Source organism: Tachyglossus aculeatus, chromosome 2 (genome assembly GCF_015852505.1).
Source record: "Tachyglossus aculeatus isolate mTacAcu1 chromosome 2, mTacAcu1.pri, whole genome shotgun sequence".
NCBI lineage: Eukaryota > Metazoa > Chordata > Mammalia > Monotremata > Tachyglossidae > Tachyglossus > Tachyglossus aculeatus.
The window spans coordinates 39,709,084-39,731,066 of NC_052067.1; the positions used below are offsets into that span (position 1 = coordinate 39,709,084).

Below are 21,983 nucleotides of genomic sequence, written 5' to 3' on the forward strand. Positions count from 1 at the left end.
TGGATTTTAATCCTCCCATAGACAATCAATTAATGCTACTGACTGTGTGCTTCCTGAAGGCAAAGCTCTTGAAAGAGTATGAGAGAGAGAGTAGCAGATAGGATACATATTTATTACTCTATTTATTTATTTATTTTACTTGTACATTTCTATCCTATTTATTTTATTTTGTTGGTATGTTTGGTTCTGTTCTCTGTCTCCCCCTTTTAGACTGTGAGCCCACTGTTGGGTAGGGACTGTCTCTATGTGTTGCCAATTTGTACTTCCCAAGCGCTTAGTACAGTGCTCTGCACATAGTAAGCGCTCAATAAATACGATTGATTGATTGATTGATTGATACCTGCTCTCTAGGATCTTACAACCCGATTCTGCCTCTGGGAAGTTGGAACCACTGTGGATCACTGATGCACAAAGAAGCAGCATGGCTTAGTGGAAGGAGCACAGGCTTGGGAGTCAGAGGTCATGGGTTCTAATCCTGGCTCCACCACTTGTCTGCTGAGGGGCTTTGGGCAAGTCACCTAATTTCTCTGTACCTCAGTTACCGCATCTGTAAAATGGAGATCGAGACTGTGAGCCCCATGTGGGACAACCTGATTACCTTGTATCTATCTCAGTGCTTGGCATAGAGTAAGTGCTTAACAAATACCATCATTATTATTAAGCCGCTTTGAACTCCACTGTAGGGGCTGGTGAATATGTCTGCTCCTTGTCTAGGCATAATAAGAATGGTGCAGAGTGCCATAATGATATAATAATAATAATATTTTTAGCACTTGCTATGTGGCACGTACTGTGGAGGCAGAGGAATCAGATCAAAGTCTCCGTCCCTCATGGGGCTCCGAATCTAAGAGAGAGGAAGAGAGGGTATCTTCTCCCCATTTTACAGATGAGGAGACTGTGGGTAAGAGACTTGACCAAGGTCACACAAGGAGGCATGTGGCTGAGCTGGGATCACAACCCAGGTTTCCCGACTCCCAATCCAGGGCTCTTCCCACTAGGTCAGGCCGCCTCTATTTACCCTCCTGGGGTTTCTGCCATTAGGAAGGCCCAGGCCGTTCTGCTTTGGGAGAGAAGGCCCTCTTGCAGATCAGAAAGACACGCAGATCAGCCTGCTGGACCATGGAGGCTGCTGCCATGTAGCCACAATGGAATGTATTCAGACAATTAATGTTAAACAACCCATCAGTGGTTCAGTTGCTTGCCTAACTTGCGAAACGTACCTGCTATTTCCTCAAATAGCAGGTGCAAAGCTGTTCTCTTGGTTTTGGCTGTGTTACCGTAAGGTCAGTGTTAACATTTCTTCACACTTCTCTGCGTGAGCCGAAGGAAATGCCAAAGTCGAACAACACGTGGCTTGCCGTTTCTCTGTTATGCCACAATGAATTCCAATGGTTAGAAACGAACAGATCCAACGCACCAGAACGAGTCACACTACGGACCGTTCAATGCAGACTGACCACAAAGAGGAAAGAACACGGGGATCAAAGATGACACATTATAGAGAGTTTCATATTTTCTACCACAAAATCACCATAACCAAAGCTTCTTTAAATTCAGAGTCTGCTTTAATGACAAAAAATTAATGCCCCACTGAACACCCAATGGGAGAGCCATGATTCACACAGCAATGTTACATTACAGTAGCCTTTACTATCAGGTAAGTGAAAGAAGCTAACTTGAAGATAAATGAACAGATGTTGGTTGATGGACAACTACGGTATGGCTAAATCTGAAAGCAAGGGACTATAACAAGAGGTGGTTTGGGCCTTGGGCCCAATGGATATGGTCCGGCATTTTATCTTCACTTAACTATGTATTCTTGGATTCTAATTAAGGCTGCTACAGTGACCAAGCTTTCCAGCTCCCTGACCACTGTGACAAGCTGAAAGACCCAGGAAAGGCCTGGTTTCTGGCTAAAGACTAATCATCGCTTCGTAAAGCACAAAGCCATGAAACTCACAGGCGAAAAGCAAAGCCTGAATTCATTTTATTACAGAAATCCTTCCAGGACTTTTCGGTTTGGCTATTTATTCTCCCTCAGAGATGCTAAAGCAAATGTTAAAAATAACAGAGAAACAAGGAAGAAACAACAATCTTGGTTTTTCAGGGTAATAAAACCGGAGATGTTTGCTACCTAGATTTGATGCAGATCCTTTAAAGCCCAGAAACCATTCTGTGTTGAGGAAAGGGAAGACTATTTAGGAAATAGGAGTGGGGTGATGTACAAACTCTAGCTCTGCAATGGCTGTTATTTCATCTTCTCAAATGCTCTGAAATACAACTTAACTTATATCATCGAATGCCCACAGGTGATCTGTTTTTCAAATACTACCATCAGTATCGTCAGAGCCTACGCCATTCGTTGAAGGGTTTTTCAGAGTCATGCCAATCTCACTGGGGGCAGGAAGAGAGGGGCACAGTATAAAAGTCTGAAAAGGGCCCATCAATAGCTTATTTGAGATACTGCTGGACTAGGAAGTGGAACTCATATGGACAAATGTCTTGCAGTTTTCAAGGTGTCAAGGTCAGAATCCATGGCATAGATCTACTTTAATTACTGGTGAGTTTCACTAGGACCTAAGAAATTCAATTTTCCACGGGGCTTATGTTTCATTACAGAATAAGGAATACCCCACTTGCATGAAGGTTGAAAAGTTCTGTGAAACGAAATAAAAGCTAGGCCTGCCTCATGTCACTTCTCTCCAAACAGTTACCCATTTCCTGTTACATGCTGATGTGCGGTTTGCTATCAGCCTCGTAGTTGACTGGACCATTCAGGAATGCCCCGAAGGAGTCTGGAGGGGCTGGAGGGGGAGGAAGGTGGCAGAGAAAGAGCCTCATTATTTTTTCATCTCCAAGATGGTGCTGCCAGGCCCCCGGTTCTTGGCACTGCAGATGTTGCAGAACTGGAGGGGTGAGACCTGGAAATACAGGGGGAAAGTTTCAGCTGTTTAAAGACGTGATCTTAAGGTAACAGGGAAGCAGCGTGGCTCAGTGGAAAGAGCACGGGCTTTGGAGTCAGAGGTCATGGGTTCAAATCCCGGCTCCGCCAATTGTCAGCTGTGTGACTTTGGGCAAGTCACAACTTCTCTGTGCCTCTGTTACCTCATCTGTAAAATGGGGATTAAGACTGTGAGCCCCCCGTGGGACAACCTGATCACCTTGTAACCTCCTCGGCGCTTAGAACAGTGCTTTGCACATAGCAAGTGCTTAATAAATGCCATTACTATTATTATAATACTACTACTAGTAATAATTATAAAAGATAATGATAATAATTGTGTTTTTGTTCGGTGCTAAACATTATACTAAGCCCTAGGGTAGATACAAGATAATCAGGGTGGACACAGTCCCAGTCCCACACGGTGCTCGTTAAGTAGGAGGGAGACTAGGTATTTTGCTCATCCCCATTTTGCAGATGAGGAAACTGAGGCGAAGAGAAGTGACTTGCCCAAGGTCACACAACAGGCAAGTGACAGAAAGGGGATTAGAACCCAGGTCCCCTCTCAGGCCAATGCTGTTTCCACTAGGCCATGCTGCTTCTCCAGGGCATTCAGAATCTCAAAAATCTTTCGGTCATGAGGGACTAACGGTTTCCTCAGTGTTAGGTGTTAGTTGTTCAGGCCCGGCTCCCTTCCATATTGCTCTGACAAGAGCAGTTGTTCGCCACGCTGCATTTCAGAGAGCTTAAGAAGTGGTTTCCTAGCAAGGAAGAAGAAGACCACCTACTGAGCCTAAACAGACTGTTGGCTTCAAAGGAGCTCACATACTGTTGGCAGACCTGGGTTTTATTACATTGAGTCATAGCATAAAGATGTCATGGAGAAAGGGAAAAGGTTCAATTTTCCATCTATCAAAGCTGAATTCTGCAGCACGGCCTAATGGACAGAGAACGGGCCCGGGGGTCCGAAGGACCTGGGTTCAAGTCCTGGCTCTGCCACTTGTCTGCCGTGTGACCTCAGGCACGTCACTTCACTTCTTTGTGCCTCAGTTCCCTCATCTGGAAAATGGGGTTGAAGACTGTGGGCTCCACGTGAGCCCACTAGACTGTGAGCCCACGGTTGGGTAGGGACCGTCTCTATATGTTGCCAACTTGTACTTCCCAAGCGCTTAGTACAGTGCTCTGCACACAGTAAGCGCTCAATAAATATGATTGAATGAATGAATGAATGAATGTGGGACAGGGGTTGTCCAAACTGATTAGCTCGTATCTACCCCAGTGCTTAGTAGAGTGCCTGGCACATACTAAGTGCTTAACAAATACCTTAAAAAAAGTGCTGTCGTTCGATCATTATTATTATTATTATTGTTAACATTAATAATAATAATAATGGTATTTGTTAAGTACTTACTATGTGCAAAGCAGTGTTTTAAGCACTGGGGGTATACAAGGTGATCAGGTTGCCCCACGTGGGGCTCACAGTCGATCCCCGTTTTACAGATGAGGTAACTGAGGCACAAAGAAGTTAAGTGACTTGCCCAAAGTCACACAGCAGACAAACAGCGGAGCAGGGATTAGAACCCATGACCTCTGACTCCCAAGCCTGGGCTCTAAAAGGACCCAGAAGTTTTGAAGGGCCTTACCAGGAGGACGGGGCTGGAGTGTGGTGTGGGGCCTGAGGTGGGCTCTGACAGGAGACTAATACAGTATTATTATTGTTACTGTGGACCCCTCCCCCTACACAATCAATCAATGGTTATTTATTGAGTGCTTACTGTGTGCAGGGCACTGTACTAAACACTTGGACTAGTAGCAGGCTGTGCTCCTGCAGTGACCCCGCTGTGCACTTCCTTGAGGGTAAGGGATGAAGAAGGAGAGGCGACCACGACAAGGAGATGGCTGGGAAAGAAGAGGAAGGGAGAGGAGGAAAGGGGAGAAGCAAATGGCCAACCCCCACTAGACTGAGGGCAGGGCTTCTGCCTACCCATTGTATAATCCTCTAGACTGCAAGCCCACTGTGGGAAGGGAATGTGTCTGCTATATCGCTATATTGTATTCTTCCAAGCGCTTATTACAGAGTTCTGCACACAGTAAGCACTCAGCAAATACAACTGACTGACTGTAGCTGTCAGAGAAACAGTATGGGCCTAGCAGAAAGAACACAGGCCTGGACGCCAGAGGACTTGGGTTCTAATCTCAGCATTCCCTTCCCTGCTTCGTGACCTTGAGTGAGTCACTTTCCTTTTTCAGGCTTCAGTTTCCTCACCTGTAAATTAGGGATTCAATACCTGTTCTCCCTCCTACTTCAACCCTGAACGCCAAGTGGGCCAAGGACTGTGTCTGACTATTATCATATCTCTACCCCAGTGCTCTGTACAGTGCCTGGCGGGCACAGTAAGCGCTCGATAAATGCCATCAACTGACTGAAAAATGAAAAGAAAAAGAAAAGAGATAGTCCAGGACTTCTCGGTATCATTACAAAGCGACTAGGCCGAGGGGAATTCTGCCCATGGAAGGGGAGTGGGGCACGGAGCAGGGCAAAGTCTGACAGACAGGGAGAAGAAAGGAAGGAGAAGCAGGGATGATGTGGGGCTTAGGGAGAGAGAAAGGGAGGATCCTGAAGAGTGGAAGGAAGAGAGATTGGGAGGCGGAAACTCCACTGGGAACTTCTGTGATTCCAGAACTCTGAGACTCTGCCTCATAGGAGCAGGACTCCTGGGATTCTGCCCGGATTCATCACCGGTTCCTTACCATGCTGGGCACCGGCAGACATTCTTTGTGGAACATATGTCGGCAGTGGAAAATGATCACGCTGAAGGGCTTCACTGCATCTGTTGCGGTCAAAAGACGAGAGGGGAGAAATGAACATAGTGCAACACCCGAGGGATACTGAGTCACCTTGGCCTAACCCAGCAGTCGGGCCCCGAGCCATTCATTCATTCGTACTTATTGAGTGCTTACTGTGTGCAAAGCGCTGTATTAAACATTCAGCAGAGTACAATATAATAATAAACGGACACGTTCCCTGCCCACAATGAGCTTCCAGTCTAGAGGGGGAGACAGACATTAATATAAATGAATTACAGATATGTACGCCCATGGAAAGCCAATGGGACCACTTGACTTGGAGAACACCCCTTCTGATGGAGTAGTTACTATCAAAAAGCAAGAAGGGGGACAGCCTGCTTGACATCTATCCTATGCTGGGTGATTTTTGGCTGGTTGCATAGTTCTTCTTGCCCGGCCAAACCAATCCACAAAATGGTGGGGCAGCGAATCTTGATGCTTCAAGCCACATCTCTCTTTGTTAATTAAGAAGGACCCACAGAGCACCACTATACCCTTCTACCTTCTTTTTTCCCTGTGTCCTGATTTGGAATTACTTGGTGATAAAGTGGCATCAGGTTACGGAGACACCCAGCGTCCGAGCTGACAATGAAGCAGATGCCAAAAAAGGAAAGCTTTTAAATCACAGAATGTGATGAGTGTCACCACAGCTTCAACCAAAAAGCCACTTAGACCCCTGCTTTCTTCGTCCAAACTCAGTCAGTTGCAGAAATTAAGAAAGGAACTAGTTCTAACCAAAGTTGGTAATACAGAAAATATTTCAATCAATCAATCAGTGGTATTTATTGAGGACTTACTGTATGCAGACCACTGTACTAAGCACCTAAAATACAAGGGAGTTGGAAGACACGATCCCTACCCATAACAAGCTTACAGTCTAGCGAGGATAATGGAGAGCTACTGAATTGTTCAAAAACTGGCCAGATCTTGCAACAACTACTTTTACCCTGTTGGGATTACTACTGTTCTTTAAATTGAGTATTGGAGAATTTATATCTGGTTAATTCAGAGTCTTTCCTGCTCTCTGAAGCTCTTTGGCCAGCTGGGCTTGTCTAATAATAGCATTCTGATGGGTCAGTGGGTACTGGGCTATTGGTGCACAAATGGGAAAAAAAAATCAACCACAAATTTCCCTTTGGCCTGTGCCAGTGTCAAAAATCTGCTCTTAGAGCTTAGAGCCTTTACGCTTGTAAATGGCACTTTTATAGATTTATTATCTGTCTTTTCCATTAGAGTGTAAGCTTGTTGTGATCGGGGAATGTACCTGGAATTTCTATTGCACTTTCCCCAACAGTTAGAACAGTGCACTGAACCCAGTTGTGCTCAATATATATCACTACGACCGGTGCCTATTTTCCATTTTTTCCCTTTGGGAAGCAAAAAGACATTCCACCTTGATCATCTCTGGTGCTTACACTGATCTCCAAACCATATTATTCGATCTGTCAATCGATAGTACTTTAAGCATTTGCTGTGGGAGCCAAGCACTCTATCAAGCTCTTGGGAGAGTACGACACGAGAGTTTTCCTGCCCTCAAGCAGGTAACGATAAATCTTGCGGGAGGAGGCAGACAATGAAATAAATGTCAGGTAGGAGGACGCAATCAGGGACGAAAAGATGACTTAAAGTGCTAGAGCAACGGCTCGCTCACTTCTGCTGTCGCATAACACGTACAAGCCAAAGAATTTGCTCTAAGTGCTTTCTTCTTCTACCAAAGATGGATCTTAAAGGAAACTGCTCAAACATCCTACCTGAAGGAAGAATGGGGGAAAGGCATGATTCACAGATGTTTTCCTCTGCAAGGAAACAGAGATACTTCAGTGTACAAACAGTGACTATCCATTCGAGACGTCCGTCACACCCGGGAGCTGCGGATGAGGCTGAAACCTTCTAGAGGCATTTATTTTTCACTTCGAGTGCGGAGGTGAACTTAGGGCTGGGAAAGAAGAATGGGAGGGCAAGAGAGGAGGGAAGGGAGGTAAAGAGGGAGGGAATGGAGATGGGAGGAAGAAAAGGGAAGGCTGGCCCAGCTCAGAGCATGGGCCTGGGTGTCAGAGGGTCCTGGGTTCTAATCCTGGTTCTGCCACTTGTCTGCTGGGTAAGTCATTTCACTTCTCCGCGCCTCGGTTACCTCGTTTGTAAAATGGGGATTAAAACTGTGAGCGTTATGTGGGACAGGGATTCCGTCCAACCCTATTATCTTGTATCTAGCCCAGTGCTTAGTACAGTGCCTGGCACATAGTAAGCACTTAGATACCACAGTTATTATTAAAAGGTCGAAGGAGGAGTGCTATTGCCGCTGCCACCTTGCCTCTGGTTGTCATCAGGCACGGAGGCTGGACGGAGCAGCTGTCCACACTCCCACCTCCCTTTCCGCCCACTCTGTGCCCACGCCCTGCTCAGTGGAAAGAGCCCGGGCTTGGGAGTCGGAGGTCGTGGGTTCTAATCCCGGCTCGGCCACTTATCGGCTGTGTGACCTTGGGCCAGTCACTTCACTTCTCTGTGCCTCAGTTCCCTCATCTGGAAAATGGGGATTAAAGACTGTGAGCCCCACATGGGACAACCTGATTACCTTGTATCTCCCCCAGCGCTTAGAACAGTGCTTGGCACATAGTAAGAGCTTCCCAATAACAAAATTATTACTATTATGCCCTGGGGGAGAACCCAAGTTCCCTCGTTGTACAAACCATGATACTGCCCTGACTCTCCGCTAGCATGGCTCAGTGGAAAGAGCTTGGGAATCAGAGGTCATGGGTTCTAATCCCGGCTCCGCCACTTGGCAGCTGTGTGACTTTGGGCAAGTCACTTCACTTCTCTGTGCCTCAGTTCCCTCATCTGTAAAATGGGGATTAAGACTGTGAGCCCTCCGTGGGACAACCTGATCACCTTGTAACCTCCCCAGCGCTTAGAACAGTGCTTTGCACATAGTAAGCACTTAACAAATACCATTATTATTATTATTATGCTCAGACCCCCTCTGCACCAAGGAGACCCCAGCCCCAATCTGTGTCCCCCAAACCTCAGCCTGCCAGCCCCCACAGAGACCATGAGGACCGGCAGTTATTGGAACCCCATAGTCTTACCTCCTTCCCCTCCCCACAGCACTTAATAATAATAATAATAATAATGGCATTTATTAAGTGCTTACTATGTACAAAGCACTGTTCTAAGCACTGGGAGGGATACAGACTGATCAGGTTGTCCCATGTGGGGCTAACAGTCTTAATCCCCATTTTACAGACAAGGTAATTGAGGCTCAGAGAAGTTAAGTGACTTGCCCAAGGTCACACAGCAGACATGTGGAGGAGCCGGGATTCAAACCCATGACCTCTGACTCCAAAGCCTGTGCTCTTTCCACTGAGCCACGCTGCTTCTCTATAGCCACGCTGCTTCTCTATGTATATATGTATATTGTATATATGTATATATCATTCAATCAATCAAATTTATTGAGCGCTTACTGTGTGCAGAGCACTGTACTAAGCGCTTGGGAAGTACAAGTTGGCAACATATAGAGACCGTCCCTACCCAACAGTGGGCTCACAGTCTAGATGTTTGTACATATTTATTACTCTATAGAGAAGCAGTGTGGCTCAGTGGAAAGAGCACGGGCTTTGGAGTCAGAGGTCATGGGTTCGAATCCAGACTCTGCCACATGGCTGCTGTGTGACCTTGGGCAAGTCACTTAACTTCTCTGAGCCTCAGTTACCTCACCTGTAAAATGGGGATTAAGACTGTGAGCCCCACATGGGACAACCTGATCACCTTGTATCCCCTCAGCGCTTAGAACGGTGCTTTGCACATAGTAAGCACTTAACAAATGCCATTATTATTATTATTATTTATTTATTTTATTTGTACGCATTTATTCTATTTATTTTATTTTGTTGATATGTTTTGTTGTCTGGCTCCCCCTTCTAGACTGTGAGCCCGCTGTTGGGTAGGGAACGTCTCTCTATGTTGCCAACTTGTACTTCCCAAGCGCTTAGTACAGTGCTGTGCACACAGTAAGCGCTCAATACGACGGAATGAATGAATGATGCTATGCTGAGGTACAGAATGTGACTTCTTCCATACTCACCCCCTACGAGGACACCTTTCATTTGAGTGCGATGCATTTTCTTCAGTAGGGACAGAGAGTCGGCCACGAGTATCTTCTTGCAGCCTTCTCGAAGCAGAATCTAATGCAGACATTTAAAAGGGCAGGGAGATGTTTGGCAAATTCGCCTTCACGAACATGCTGGCGATGAGTAAAAAAAGGCACGTGCGGGTGGGGAGTGCTGTGCCTTAAAGAGAGGCAGCATGGCCTAGCAGCAGGAGCCCGAGCTTTGGAGTCAGAGGAGGTGGGTTCTAATCCTGGCGCTGCCACTTTTCTGCTGGGTGACCTTGGGCAAGTCACTTCACTTCTCTGTACCTCAGTTAGCTCATCTGTAAAATGGAGATTAAGAATGTGAGCCCCACGTGGGACAGGGACTGTGTCCAACCTGACTACCTTTAGAGCAGTGCTTACACGTAGTAAGCGCTTAACAAATACCATAATTATTATGATGATGATGAGGAATTCCATTAAAACCCGAGACAAACTTTCCTCTCAGGGCAGGGCACTTTACCGTGATGAGCCTGGATAGGGCTGCTTTCGTCCTCTTCCTCTCAGGCTTACAGGCCAATTGTGCAGATCCTCCGGAGGGAGTGTGATCACGAATAGTTGCACTAAGCTCTTAATGCAGTGCTCTGCATGTTTCATGCCCTCGATAAATACCATCGATTGCTTTCAGAATGTATGTCCGTACCCTTTATGTTAAGGTCTGTCTCCCCCTCCAGACTGTAAGCTCATTTGTGGGCAGGGAATGCGTCTGCTTATAGTTACACTGTACTCTCCCAAGCCCTTAATACAGTGCTCTTCACAAGGTACGCACTCAATAAATATGATTCACCGACTGACTGTTGACCGACTGACTGTGATGGGAGGCGTTTCATTACTTGCATATCGCTCGCGACCTCCAAGGAGCCTCTGGACTCCTGCCAACTTGTTGCCAATTTTAACTTCCCAAGCGCTTAGTACAGTGCTCTGCATACAGTAAGCGCTCAATAAATACGATTCATGATGATGATGATGGACCCTTGGCCTGGGGATTTGGCTGGACAATGGCAAGTGACCCAAGGATCCTGACAGACTAGGGTATGACGTTCCCATCCTGGGAGAAAAGAAGAGACACCAGCCTTTACTCAAACAAAATCCCAGAGTAATTGTCATGGTGAAACCAGAAGCTCTTAAGCCGTTTGGGCAAGAACTGGGGCTCAGAACAGGGCAGATAGATGGCTCAAAATTTCAAGCTGCAAAAAGAGTCAGCTGTAAGCCCCATGTGGGGCAGGGACTGCTGTCTAACCTGACTAATTGGTATCTACCCCAGTACTTAGTACAGTGCCTGGCACGTAATATGTACTTAGCAAGTACCATAAGGGGAAAAAAAAGATTAAGATATTTTTCAGACGGGAAAGAAGTCAATTGAGACTTGCTCACTTGGAATTTTTAATCTGAGCTCGGAAAATGGATCTGCTTTTATGACATGGGCAGGACACACACACACACTCCTCCCCTCACCAACAACCCACCATTGGAAAGTCAGGGGAAAAACATGACAGATTTCAAATGTGAGCTAAAGGAAGAACTCCAGAGGGGTTTAAAACACTGGAAAAGATATTCACAGGCCAAACTGCAGAGTCCACTTTCTATGATACAATAGTACCGCACAGTAAAACTGCAATGGAAAGCCTTAAGAATCCCTCGGGTACACACGTCAGCCTCCATGGTATAAAATTTCACTAACAGTTGGTGACCCGAATAGGGTGTTCATCTTAATAATGCAACAGTGGAAAAGACAACACGAGGGCAGATCTATGGGAGTAGCTGGGGAACGCAGGAGCCCTAAATCACGACTCATATTCCCTGTAGGGAGAGGTTGGGGAACTGATGAATCGGTTCAGTTCACGATTTTACCCGGGGAAAAACAGTAGAGAACAAACTATGAGCCCGGTCAAAGGAAATATTACTCAGTGGATTGAGCAGGCAGGAGGCTATGCAGGCCCACATTTCTCTACATTAAAAAACAAATGAGGAAAAATATATGAAGATAACAATTTCCCTAGCAGGACCTCATTTCCTCTGTAGCGAGCAAATAAGAACAGATGTGGCTCATCTCTCTGGAGTGAGTGGGTTAAGCTCAATTTCTTTCCTAGGAAAAGAAGCAGTATCCAGGAACAAAGATCCAGGAGAAAGCAAAGGGCCAAATCCTCATTAGTGGAGCTTAGTGCAGTCCCTTCTTAATTTGATCAAAACTCCGGGATGCGAATTAAGAAAAGATTGGACGTGACACCCTTCACTCCTGTTCTCTCAGGAAGCTCTGTTGGATCATTCGATCATCGGACATGAGAGAGACAGTCACTCAGGACCCAAGGCCACAGAGCAATCTGAAGGGTATCAAAGAAGGATGAATTCCAGGCAGATTCGGGATTGCACAAGATGATAACACCGAAATCATCATGCGGGCATTGTTTTCCACATCACAAGCCTGGCCTCACGCCAGCGGAAACAAGCCTCCAGTCATCGCTCCCAGAATTAGGTCAGCATCTCGTTAAGAATAAGCAATGTGCGGGTGTGTGGGGGAACTGATTTCAAAGCAGAAAGTGTTGTATATAAGCAGCAGCCGCAGAGTTGGATGACACAGGGGAATGGATCACAGCCACAAATACTACCTGTATATCAGCTGTTACCACTACTTCCTGGGAATAAAATGGGTAACATTTTACGGAGCTCTTTGAGGACAACAAAATCGTCTAGGCAAAGTCAGAGACGAACCGAGTTTAATATTCTAGTCGTCTATGTGACGCCGCTTGTATTGGTTTTATATAAATCTGCAATCGGGAGATATAAGACAAGACATCGGACGCGGCGTGACCTAGTGGATGGAGTACAGGCCTGGCAACTGGAAGGAGCTGGGTTCTAACTCCGGCTCTGCCACTTGTCTGCTGGATGAACTTGGGTGCGCCACTTAACTACTTTGTGCCTCAGTTACCTCGTCTGTAAAATGGAGCTTAGGACCGTGAGCCCCACATGGGACAGAAACTGTGTCCAACCTGATTAGCCTGTATCTATCCCAATATTTAGTACAGTGTCTGGTACATAGAGCTTAACAAATACCGTTACAAAAGCAATGACAGCCCTTAATCACTACAAAGTAAGCATATCTGCACAGGAAGTATAAGATATGATCTCTGCACTCGAGGAGTTTACAGTCGAATGGGACAGACAAGCCCACTCACAAAATGATGAAGATATTATAGCTAGGAGCCTAGAGCCAAATGCCAAGCCCGCATACTCTCACTGTTTACCCACTTCTATCTGGGTCAAATAGGAACTCCTTACCACTGGCTTTAAGGCACTCAATCACCTGTCTTTCCTACTTGCCGCTTAACCTCTTCCCTCAAATCTGCCAGACCTCAACTCTCCCCACCTTCAAAACCCTTCTAAAATCCCACCTCCTTCAACAGACCTTCTCCGCCTAATTACCAGGATAACCCTTCTGCCTCCTCTTGTGCTCCTCTACCGGTTTTGTGTCCATCCTCGCCACTTGTGTTTGCACGGATTCTTGACTGAACATTCAATTCCACTGCCTGTGAATAGTTTGAGGTCTGTCTCCCCTAATTGAGTGCTGGTTTCTTGCGGGGAAGGAATGTTTCTTGGATTTCTGTTCTACTTCCCCAAGCCCTCGGTACAGTACACTGTATTCAGTAGATGCTCGATAAATACCATTGCTACTGCAAATGAATGCCACCACGTATACAGAAGTGCTAAGGTGGCACGGCCACAGCATGAGTAGAAGGATGGGAAATTAAAATGGAGGCCAGAAGAGAACTGTACTTCTGCTAGTTGTCTGACTTGACTCGTAGTAAAGGGGTGGGTGGGGTGAGAATATTAGTGTCTGGGGGGTGGGTATGGGAAGAACTGTAGAGGTGCTTCTGTTCTGGGTACAAAATACATTACCTTTGCCAATTTCTAGTCTGGGGATTCCATACTTTCACTTTACTACTAATAATAATAATCATAATGATGAGAATTGTGGAATTTGTTAAGCACTTACTATTTGCCAAGCACTGTATCAAGCACTGAGGTAGATAATGAGATAATCACATCAGAGAGTTCTTCTTCTACATGGGACTCAAAATCCAGGCAGTGGAGAGGGGTGGCAGAGGAGGAGACAGGCATCTATTCCCATTTTATAGAGGTGGAAACTGAGGCAAAAGCTAAGTGAATAAGAGTATAGCTGGTAAACGGCAGAGTCAGGCTTGAAACCCAGGTCCTCTGATTCCTAGGCCACACTACTTCTTTAATATTTTTGCTTTCATTAGACACCAGGCCTCAATCACCTATCTAATTCAGGCTCCTCAAGCAGAGGCAGCTGAAGGCATTCATTCATTCAATCGTATTTATTGACAGCTACTGCATGCAAAGCACTGTACTAAGCGCTTGGAAAGTCCTCCATGGGCCCACTAAGTGCAATCCAACAGAGGCCCCGTTGGAAACCTTTGTGTTCAGTCTTCATGACTCAAAGCATTCAAAAAAGACGACAACTACCGAACCCACGGCGGAGAAGCAGGGCAATCCAAGATTGGAGCACTAGACTATATTAATGTCTGTCTGCCCCTGTAGACTGTAAACTCACTGTGGGCATGGAATGTGTCTGTTTTATTGTTATCTGGTACTCTCCCAAGAACTGAGTACAGTACTCTGCACACAGTAAGCACACAGTAAACACGATTGACTGATACCTGAAATCAAGTCTGCTGACATCTCTTCTTCCTCCACGGACTGAAATTAGACACTATGTGAAACTCCAAGCTTCCTAAAATGCACAGTGTCCATAAATAATATTCAAGCTCAATCTGCTGAAGAAAGCTCTGTTGGACTCCAGGTCGTGTGACGGCATAATTCACTGCTGCTTTGCACTCAGATTCCCCAGAGGAGAACGAGCATGCAGTTATTCCTGCATCTCTTCCATGTTCCTCATAGGGAAACTGAGAAGTCAGCCGTCTATATGAAAGTATTCCGAGTTCCTCAGAAAGTGCTACGTAAATTTGATGCGTTAAGTGGTTATTTCCCGTTCTCTTGCCAAATCCTCCAGATTTATGTTTCTTCTGAACATCTGAAAACGGGCCATATTCTATAGGATTGCTCAGGAATTACAGATAAAGGAATGCCTGTTTTGGAAATGTTTAAGATTTTCTCTCTAGAAGACAGTTAGCCTGATATAATATCCTCTTTTTTTCGCACTCCTGAGATAGAACCTTTGAATTTTCACCCTGTCATATACTTACAGCATGCCCTCAATAAGAGATAATGCTGCAAAATTTAGCTGGGCCTAAGCTCTCATTTAATCGTTGTCTTTTTGAACTACTCTGTCTGACTGGATTGAGCGGCTAAAGCCCACTTCAATTTAGCAAAGGCGATGGCATCTTTTGAACACGGATCATGACGGCTCTATTTGAACAAGTTGCCTCTTGTTCTGAAGAGGGTGGGAAAGAGGATACTTCAAAAGTAACTACATACCCGTTCCAAAATCAAATTTAAAAGGGGACTAAAAACAGACCCGGTGTGGCAAACGCCTCTTTTATCTGGCCCCTGGCTTGAGAGACTTTCGCCAAGACACCATTTTAGGAACTCTTTGTGGTTTCAGAAAGCCCAAAGAAATTGGTTTAATAAGCTTTTCAGGAAAACGCTAAGTAGCTGTCTGCTTCTTTTTTTTTCAAGCACTTGAGGTCTTGTACCTGCTAGCAGTTTGGGTAGGAAATGAGATCTGGATACTTATTCTTGTTCCAGCTGGCTTTCTCGGGCTCCGGCTTGAGTTAGTTACCACTCTCTGTGCCAGCTTCCCCATCTGTACCCCTTCAGACTCCTGGAATGAGCAGCCAGATTAATGAGAGGACCTACGACATCCTTTGAGCTCCTCTGAACCTAGGCACTGCGGCTTCTAAAAGGTGAGATAACCCCCATCCTTCAAAAGAGTTTTAAAGCTCAAACTTTCTGGAAATGCAACTTTCATTCATTAATTCATTCAGTCGTATTTGAACCTAGGCACTGCGACTTCTAAAACGTGAGATAACCCCCATCCTTCAAAAGAGTTTTAAAGCTCAAACTTTCTGGAAATGCAACTTTCATTCATTAATTCATTCAATCGTATCTGAACCTAGGCACTGCGGCTTCTAAAAGGTGAGATTACCCCCAGCCTTCCAAAGAGTTTTAAAGCTCAAACTTTCTGGAAATGCAACTTTCATTCATTAATTCATTCAATCGTATTTGAACCCAGGCACTGCGGCTTCTAAAAGGTGAGATTACCCCCAGCCTTCCAAAGAGTTTTAAAGCTCAAACTTTCTGGAAATGCAACTTTTATTCATTAATTCATTCAATCGTATTTGAACCTAGGCACTGCAGCTTCTAAAAGGTGAGATTACCCCCAGCCTTCAAAAGAGTTTTAAAGCTCAAACTTTCTGGAAATGCAACTTTCATTCATTCGTATTTATTGAGCGCTTACTGTGCGCAGAGCACTGTACTAAGCGCTTGGGAAGTACAAGGCGGCAACACAGAGAGACGGTCCCTACCCAACAACGGGCTCACGGTCTAGAAGGGGGAGACAGACAACAGGACAAAACATGGAGACAGGTGTCACAATCATCAGAACAAACAGAATTAAAGCTATATGCACATCATTAACGAAATAAATAGAATAGTAAATATGTACAAGTAAAAGAAATGGAGTAATAAATCTGTATATACAAGTGCTGTGGGGAGGGGAAGAAGGTAGGGCGGGGGGATGGGGAGGAGAGGAAAAAAGGGGCTCAGTCGAGGAAGGCCTCCTGGAGGAGGTGAGCACTCAGTAGGGAGGAAAAGAGCTAGCTTGGCGGATTCGTCTCCTCCCTGAGGGTGGACTCAGTTGCTCTCCATTTTGAGTTGCTTGGCACCTAACTAGAGCACATTAGCTCTACTGGCTAACAATCCTAGGGCCACTCGATGGTATTTATTGAGCACTTACTCCACGCACAGCACTGGACTAAGTGCTCGGCATGGCCTAGTGGAGAGAGCACGGGCCTGGGAATAAGAGGAAGTCATTTCAGTACTGTGTGCCTCAGTTACCGCATCTGTAAAATGGAGATTAAGACTGTGAGTCCAACGTGGGACAGGACTGTGTCCAATCCAATTTGCTTGTATCCCCACTGCAGTGTTTAGTAGAGTACTTGGCACATAGTAAGCGCTTAAATACCACAATTTGTTACTATTTCAATGCAACAGAGTTGGTGGACATGTTTCCCGCCCGCAAGGGGCTTACAGTCGACGGGGACAGGCCACAAATGGTCCAGCCACCTGATCTGTGACATGGGGAGATCTCCTCCTGACCATCACCCTAGACAAGGAAGAGATTGCTCAGTGAATCCACAGAACTGGAAAAAAACCCCAAGAAATATCCAAATTGAAGGTGTAGAAAAGGTGTTCACCTATGATACATAAAAAAATCCCTGCCCCGCCCCAAGAATTGTGTATGTGTGTCTGACTCTTTTCTCTTTGCTCCATTTGTGTCTCCATGGTACCCACTTCCAGACTATGGTATTTGTTAAGCACTTACTAAGTACCAGGTACTGTATTAAGTGCTAAAGTAGTTACAAGCAAATTGGGTTGGACTCAGTCCTCGTCCAACACGGGGCTCATGGTTTTAATCCCCATTTTACAGACTAGGTAACTGAGGCCCAGAGAAGTGGAGTGACTTGCCTAAGGTCACACGGCAGACAAGTGTTGGAGCCAGGATTAGAACCCAGGTCCTTCTGACTTGTCAACTGTGTGACCTTGGGAAAGTCACTTCACTTCTCTGTGCCTCAGTGACCTCATCTGTCAAATGGGGATGAAGCCTGTGAGCCCCATGTGGGACAGCCTGATTACCTTGTATCTCTCCCAGCACTTAGAACAGTGCTTGGCACATAGTAAGCGCTTAACAAATACCAACATTATTATTATTATTGTTCCAGGCCCGTGCTCTCTCCACTGGGTTACTCTGCTTCCTATGAGGGCAGGGGGGTGGGTTAACACTAGTTCAGAGACCAGACATACCAGAAATAGTCTCTCTCTCTCTGGGAGAAGAGTTCTTCCCCCTCTAGCCCTCCCCGGTGATTTCCCAATGACAGAGAAGCAGCATGGTCTAGGTGTCTCAGTTTTCTCATCTGTAAAATGGGGATTGAATACCTTCTCTCTGGCATGCTTATTCATTCATTCGTATTTATTAAGCGCTTACTGTGTGCAGAGCACTGTACTAAATGCTTGGGAAGTACAAGTCGGCAACATATACAGATGGTCCCTACCCAACAACAGGCTCACCGTCTAGAAGGGGGAGACAGACAACAAAACAAAACATGCAGACAGGTGTCAAAATCGTGAGAACAAATAGAATTAAAGCTATATCAATCAATCAATCAATCGTATTTATTGAGCACTTACTGTGTGCAGAGCACTGTATTAAGTGCTTGGGAAGTACAAGCTGGCAACATATAGAGACAGTCCCTACCCAACAGTGGGCTCACAGTCTAAAAGGGGGGAGACAGAGAACAAAACCAAACATACTAACAAAATAAAATAGAATAGATATGTACAAGTAAAATAAATAAATAAATAGAGTAATAAATATGTACAAACATATATACATATATACAGGTGCTGTGGGGAAGGGAAGGAGGTAAGATGGGGGGGATGGAGAGGGGGATGAGGGGGAGAGGGGGAGAGGAAGGAAGGGGCTCAGTCTGGGAAGGCCAGACTATATGCACATCATTAACAAAATAAATAGAAGAGTAAATATGTACAAGTAAAATAAATAGAGTAATAAATCTGTACAAACATATATATAAGTGCTGTGGGGAGGGGAAGGAGGTAGGGCGTGTGGGATGGGGAGGAGGAGAGGAAGGAGGGGGCTCAGTCTGGGAAGGCCTCCTGGAGGAGGTGAGCTCTCAGTAGTGCTTTGAAGGGAGGAAGAGAGCTAGCTTGGCGGATGGGGGGAGGGAGGGCATTCCAGGCCAGGGGTCGACGGCAGGACAGGCGAGAACGAGATACAATGCTTAGAAGGTGAGACCTATGTAGGGCAGGGATTTTGACTGATCCGATCTGATTATATTAACCCCAGCAATTAGCACAGTGTTTGGCACAAACCATGCTATTACTAGGGTAGGGACTGTCTCTATATGTTGCCAACTTGTACTTCCCAAGCACTTAGCACAGTGCTCTGCACACAGTAAGTGCTCAATAAATACGATTCGTTGATTTAGTGGGGAGGGACAACCACTCACTATAGATGAAGGATATGCGGACAGGGAACAGATCTACTAACTCTGTACTTCCCTGTCTCAAGTGCGAAGTACTGTGCTCTGTACATAGTAAGTGCTCAATAAATACCATTGATTGATTAATGGCAAAAATGGCAGGGGGGTGGATAGTCCAATAAGCCGGCCTAGACTTAAGTTCAGGCTGGGCTCCAGCTATGGGGTGTTTCCAGGGGAGGGAAAAATCATCCAGTTAGATCTAAACTCCCGGAATGGGTCTGGGGGTTTGTCCCTTCTTGTTTTGTGCAGCTGGGTGAAGAATTATGACAGTTGCTGCCACTGCTGAGTTTTGACAATAACTGACTTCAATCAAATTTGGCCGTTCTTATACGACAAGATTTAACATCTCTCCCTCCTTAACTGTTCCTCGGGATCCAAGGTAGTACACGTACACCCCCCCCCCCACAAGATATAATTGGATTTATACAAATCCATCTACCGTGGTAGGCATATCTTCTCCGTTTCGTCCAGTCGAATATCTCTTAAAAGATGGCGAAGATGAAATTCAGACAAAAATAATGCAAGGAACAGAAAAGGAGACAGACGGCTATTGACTCTGGAATCCTATTTGGAACAGATGGAGGTTTCAAAGAGTGTCTGGAGGAAGAGCCCATAGTGTTTTAATTTATATTAATTGGGATCTGCACTGAGAACACAGTGTAAAAGAGGCAAGCAAATAATCCTGAAATGGAACCGAAACTAAATCTGGGCTGCAGAAGTAGCAAAGAGTAAAGCACACGAAACAGGTGAATAGGAGTAATGGATAAGACTTGGTGGAAACATTCATTCATTTAATCGTATTTATTGAGCGCTTACTGTGTGCAGAGCACTGTACTAAGCGCTTGGGAAGTACAAGTTGGCAACAAATAGAGGCGGTCCCTACCTTGAATGATAATAAATCATTCATTTTATTATTCTTAAAATAAAGTGTAAATTTCAAATTAGGGTCCTTAGTACAGTGCTTTGCACACAGTAAGCGCTCAATAAATACGATTGATGATGATGACCCTCAGGAAAAGGGTGGTCGTACTATTGTTTTACTGTGTCATGTCTACTGAGATAAAATCTGAAGTCCCTAAAGTGTGGCCCTTTTACTACATGGAATCCAAGCAGGGAATGTGTCTGCTAATTCTGTTGTATTGAACCCTTCCAAGTGCTTAGTTTAGTGCTCTGCATATGGTGAACATACAATACATACTATTGATAATGATGATGGGAGGAAACGCTGACCCTGGCTTGCTCCGAATAGGCAGAGCCATTTACTGTGGTGAACTTAGGTTTTTTCCAACAAAAAGTGAACTGGGGCAAGGAATAAGGGACAGAGCAATTGGGGTGTGGGAAACCAGTTTGCGATGGGCAGAAAGGCTGCTGGAAGATAATGGAAACAGATCTGAGAGATTCAAATCCTCAGCCATTTGCCTTGATGCAGCTATTTGTGAGAATGGAGTCGGGAGTCAGAAGGACCTGGGTTCTAATCCCGGCTCTGCCACTTGTCTGCCGTGTGACCTGGGGCAAGTCACTTCACTTCTCTGTGCTTCAGTTCCCTCATCTGCAAATGGGGATAATAATAATAATAATAATAATGACGGTGTTTGTTAAGCACTTACCACGTGCCAAGCACTGTTCAAAGCACTAGGCTAGATACAGGGTTCACAATCTTAATCCCCATTTTACAGGTGAGGTAACACAGGGAAGTGAAGTGACTTGCCCAAGGTCACACAGCAGACAAGTGTACAATGCAGCAGGACTAGTAGATGTGATCCCTGGCCAAGTGGGACAGGGACTGTGTACAACCTAATAAGCTTGTATCTACCCCAGCAGTTAGTATAGTGTCAAGCACAGAGTAAGCACTTAACAAATATCATTTAAAAAAAAAAAGCACACATGAAGGATGGAGGACTGGATTAAAGACAGGCCACAGTGGTGTCTATATCCCCTTGAGGAAACAACATCACCTAGTAGAAAGAACAAAGGCCATAGAACCTGGGTTCTAATCCTGGCTCTGCTTCTTGTCCACTGTGTGACCTTGGGATAGTCATTTAACTTCTCTGGGTCTCAGTTACTTCATCTGGAAAATGGAGATTATGACTGTGAGCCCTATGTGGGACACCGACTGTGTCCAACCTGATTACTCGTATCTACCCCAGCGCTTAGTAAAGAGCCTGGCACATAGTAAGTGTTCAATAAATATGATTGAATGAAGGCTTATCTACCCCAGCGCTTAGTACAGAGCCTGGCACATAGTAAGTGTTCAATAAATATGATTGAATGAAGGCTTATCAAATACCATAAGAGAACCAGATGGACTCTGGAATTAGCCTCTTTCCCTAGAAAGACCCCCAATGAGAATGATCAGGAGATTAATTTAACTTCTTAAAGAAAATCAATGTGAATTTAGAAAGAACAAGTGCCGTCAGACCTGTCCAACCTTCTGTGAGGAGCCCAGCTGACCGGGGCAGTCATAATTACGGACATATCATCCATGAATCATCCTCTTGATCCTGATACTAACTTTCCCCTTTAGTAATCCGTCAGCAAAATCAGCACGGCGGAATTAATAGCTGTATATCTGCCCAGTGCCTCGCATATTACAAGCCCCTGAATAATATTTTTATTTTCCATAAATTGATCCAAACCTTTCTTTACCACAATCAATCAAGGGTACTTATGCTGATCACCCTTCTTGTGTTTCCTGTTATGCATTTTGAATCTAGTACCTTCAGGCATCAACGGCTGTCTCTTTGTTCTCGAAGTGGTGCGTGGCAGGTTTGTACATAGCCTGTCCACC

The 21,983-nt window shown here is 45.3% G+C and overlaps 1 protein-coding gene across 1 annotated transcript in view; it reads right to left on the minus strand.

Annotated features, from left to right (window-relative positions):
* Positions 1–1,543: 1,543 nt before the first annotated feature.
* The window catches only part of VPS41 (VPS41 subunit of HOPS complex), a 125,352-nt gene continuing 104,912 nt past the window's right edge, over positions 1,544–21,983 (minus strand). The window contains exons 24-27 of the mRNA XM_038766864.1: positions 9,870–9,969; positions 7,540–7,584; positions 5,693–5,772; positions 1,544–2,921 (exon numbers count right to left, since the gene is read on the minus strand). Of these exons, the coding sequence (XP_038622792.1) occupies positions 2,841–2,921; positions 5,693–5,772; positions 7,540–7,584; positions 9,870–9,969 (306 nt within the window). The 3' untranslated portion in view covers positions 1,544–2,840. The remainder of the gene's footprint in view (positions 2,922–5,692; positions 5,773–7,539; positions 7,585–9,869; positions 9,970–21,983) is intronic.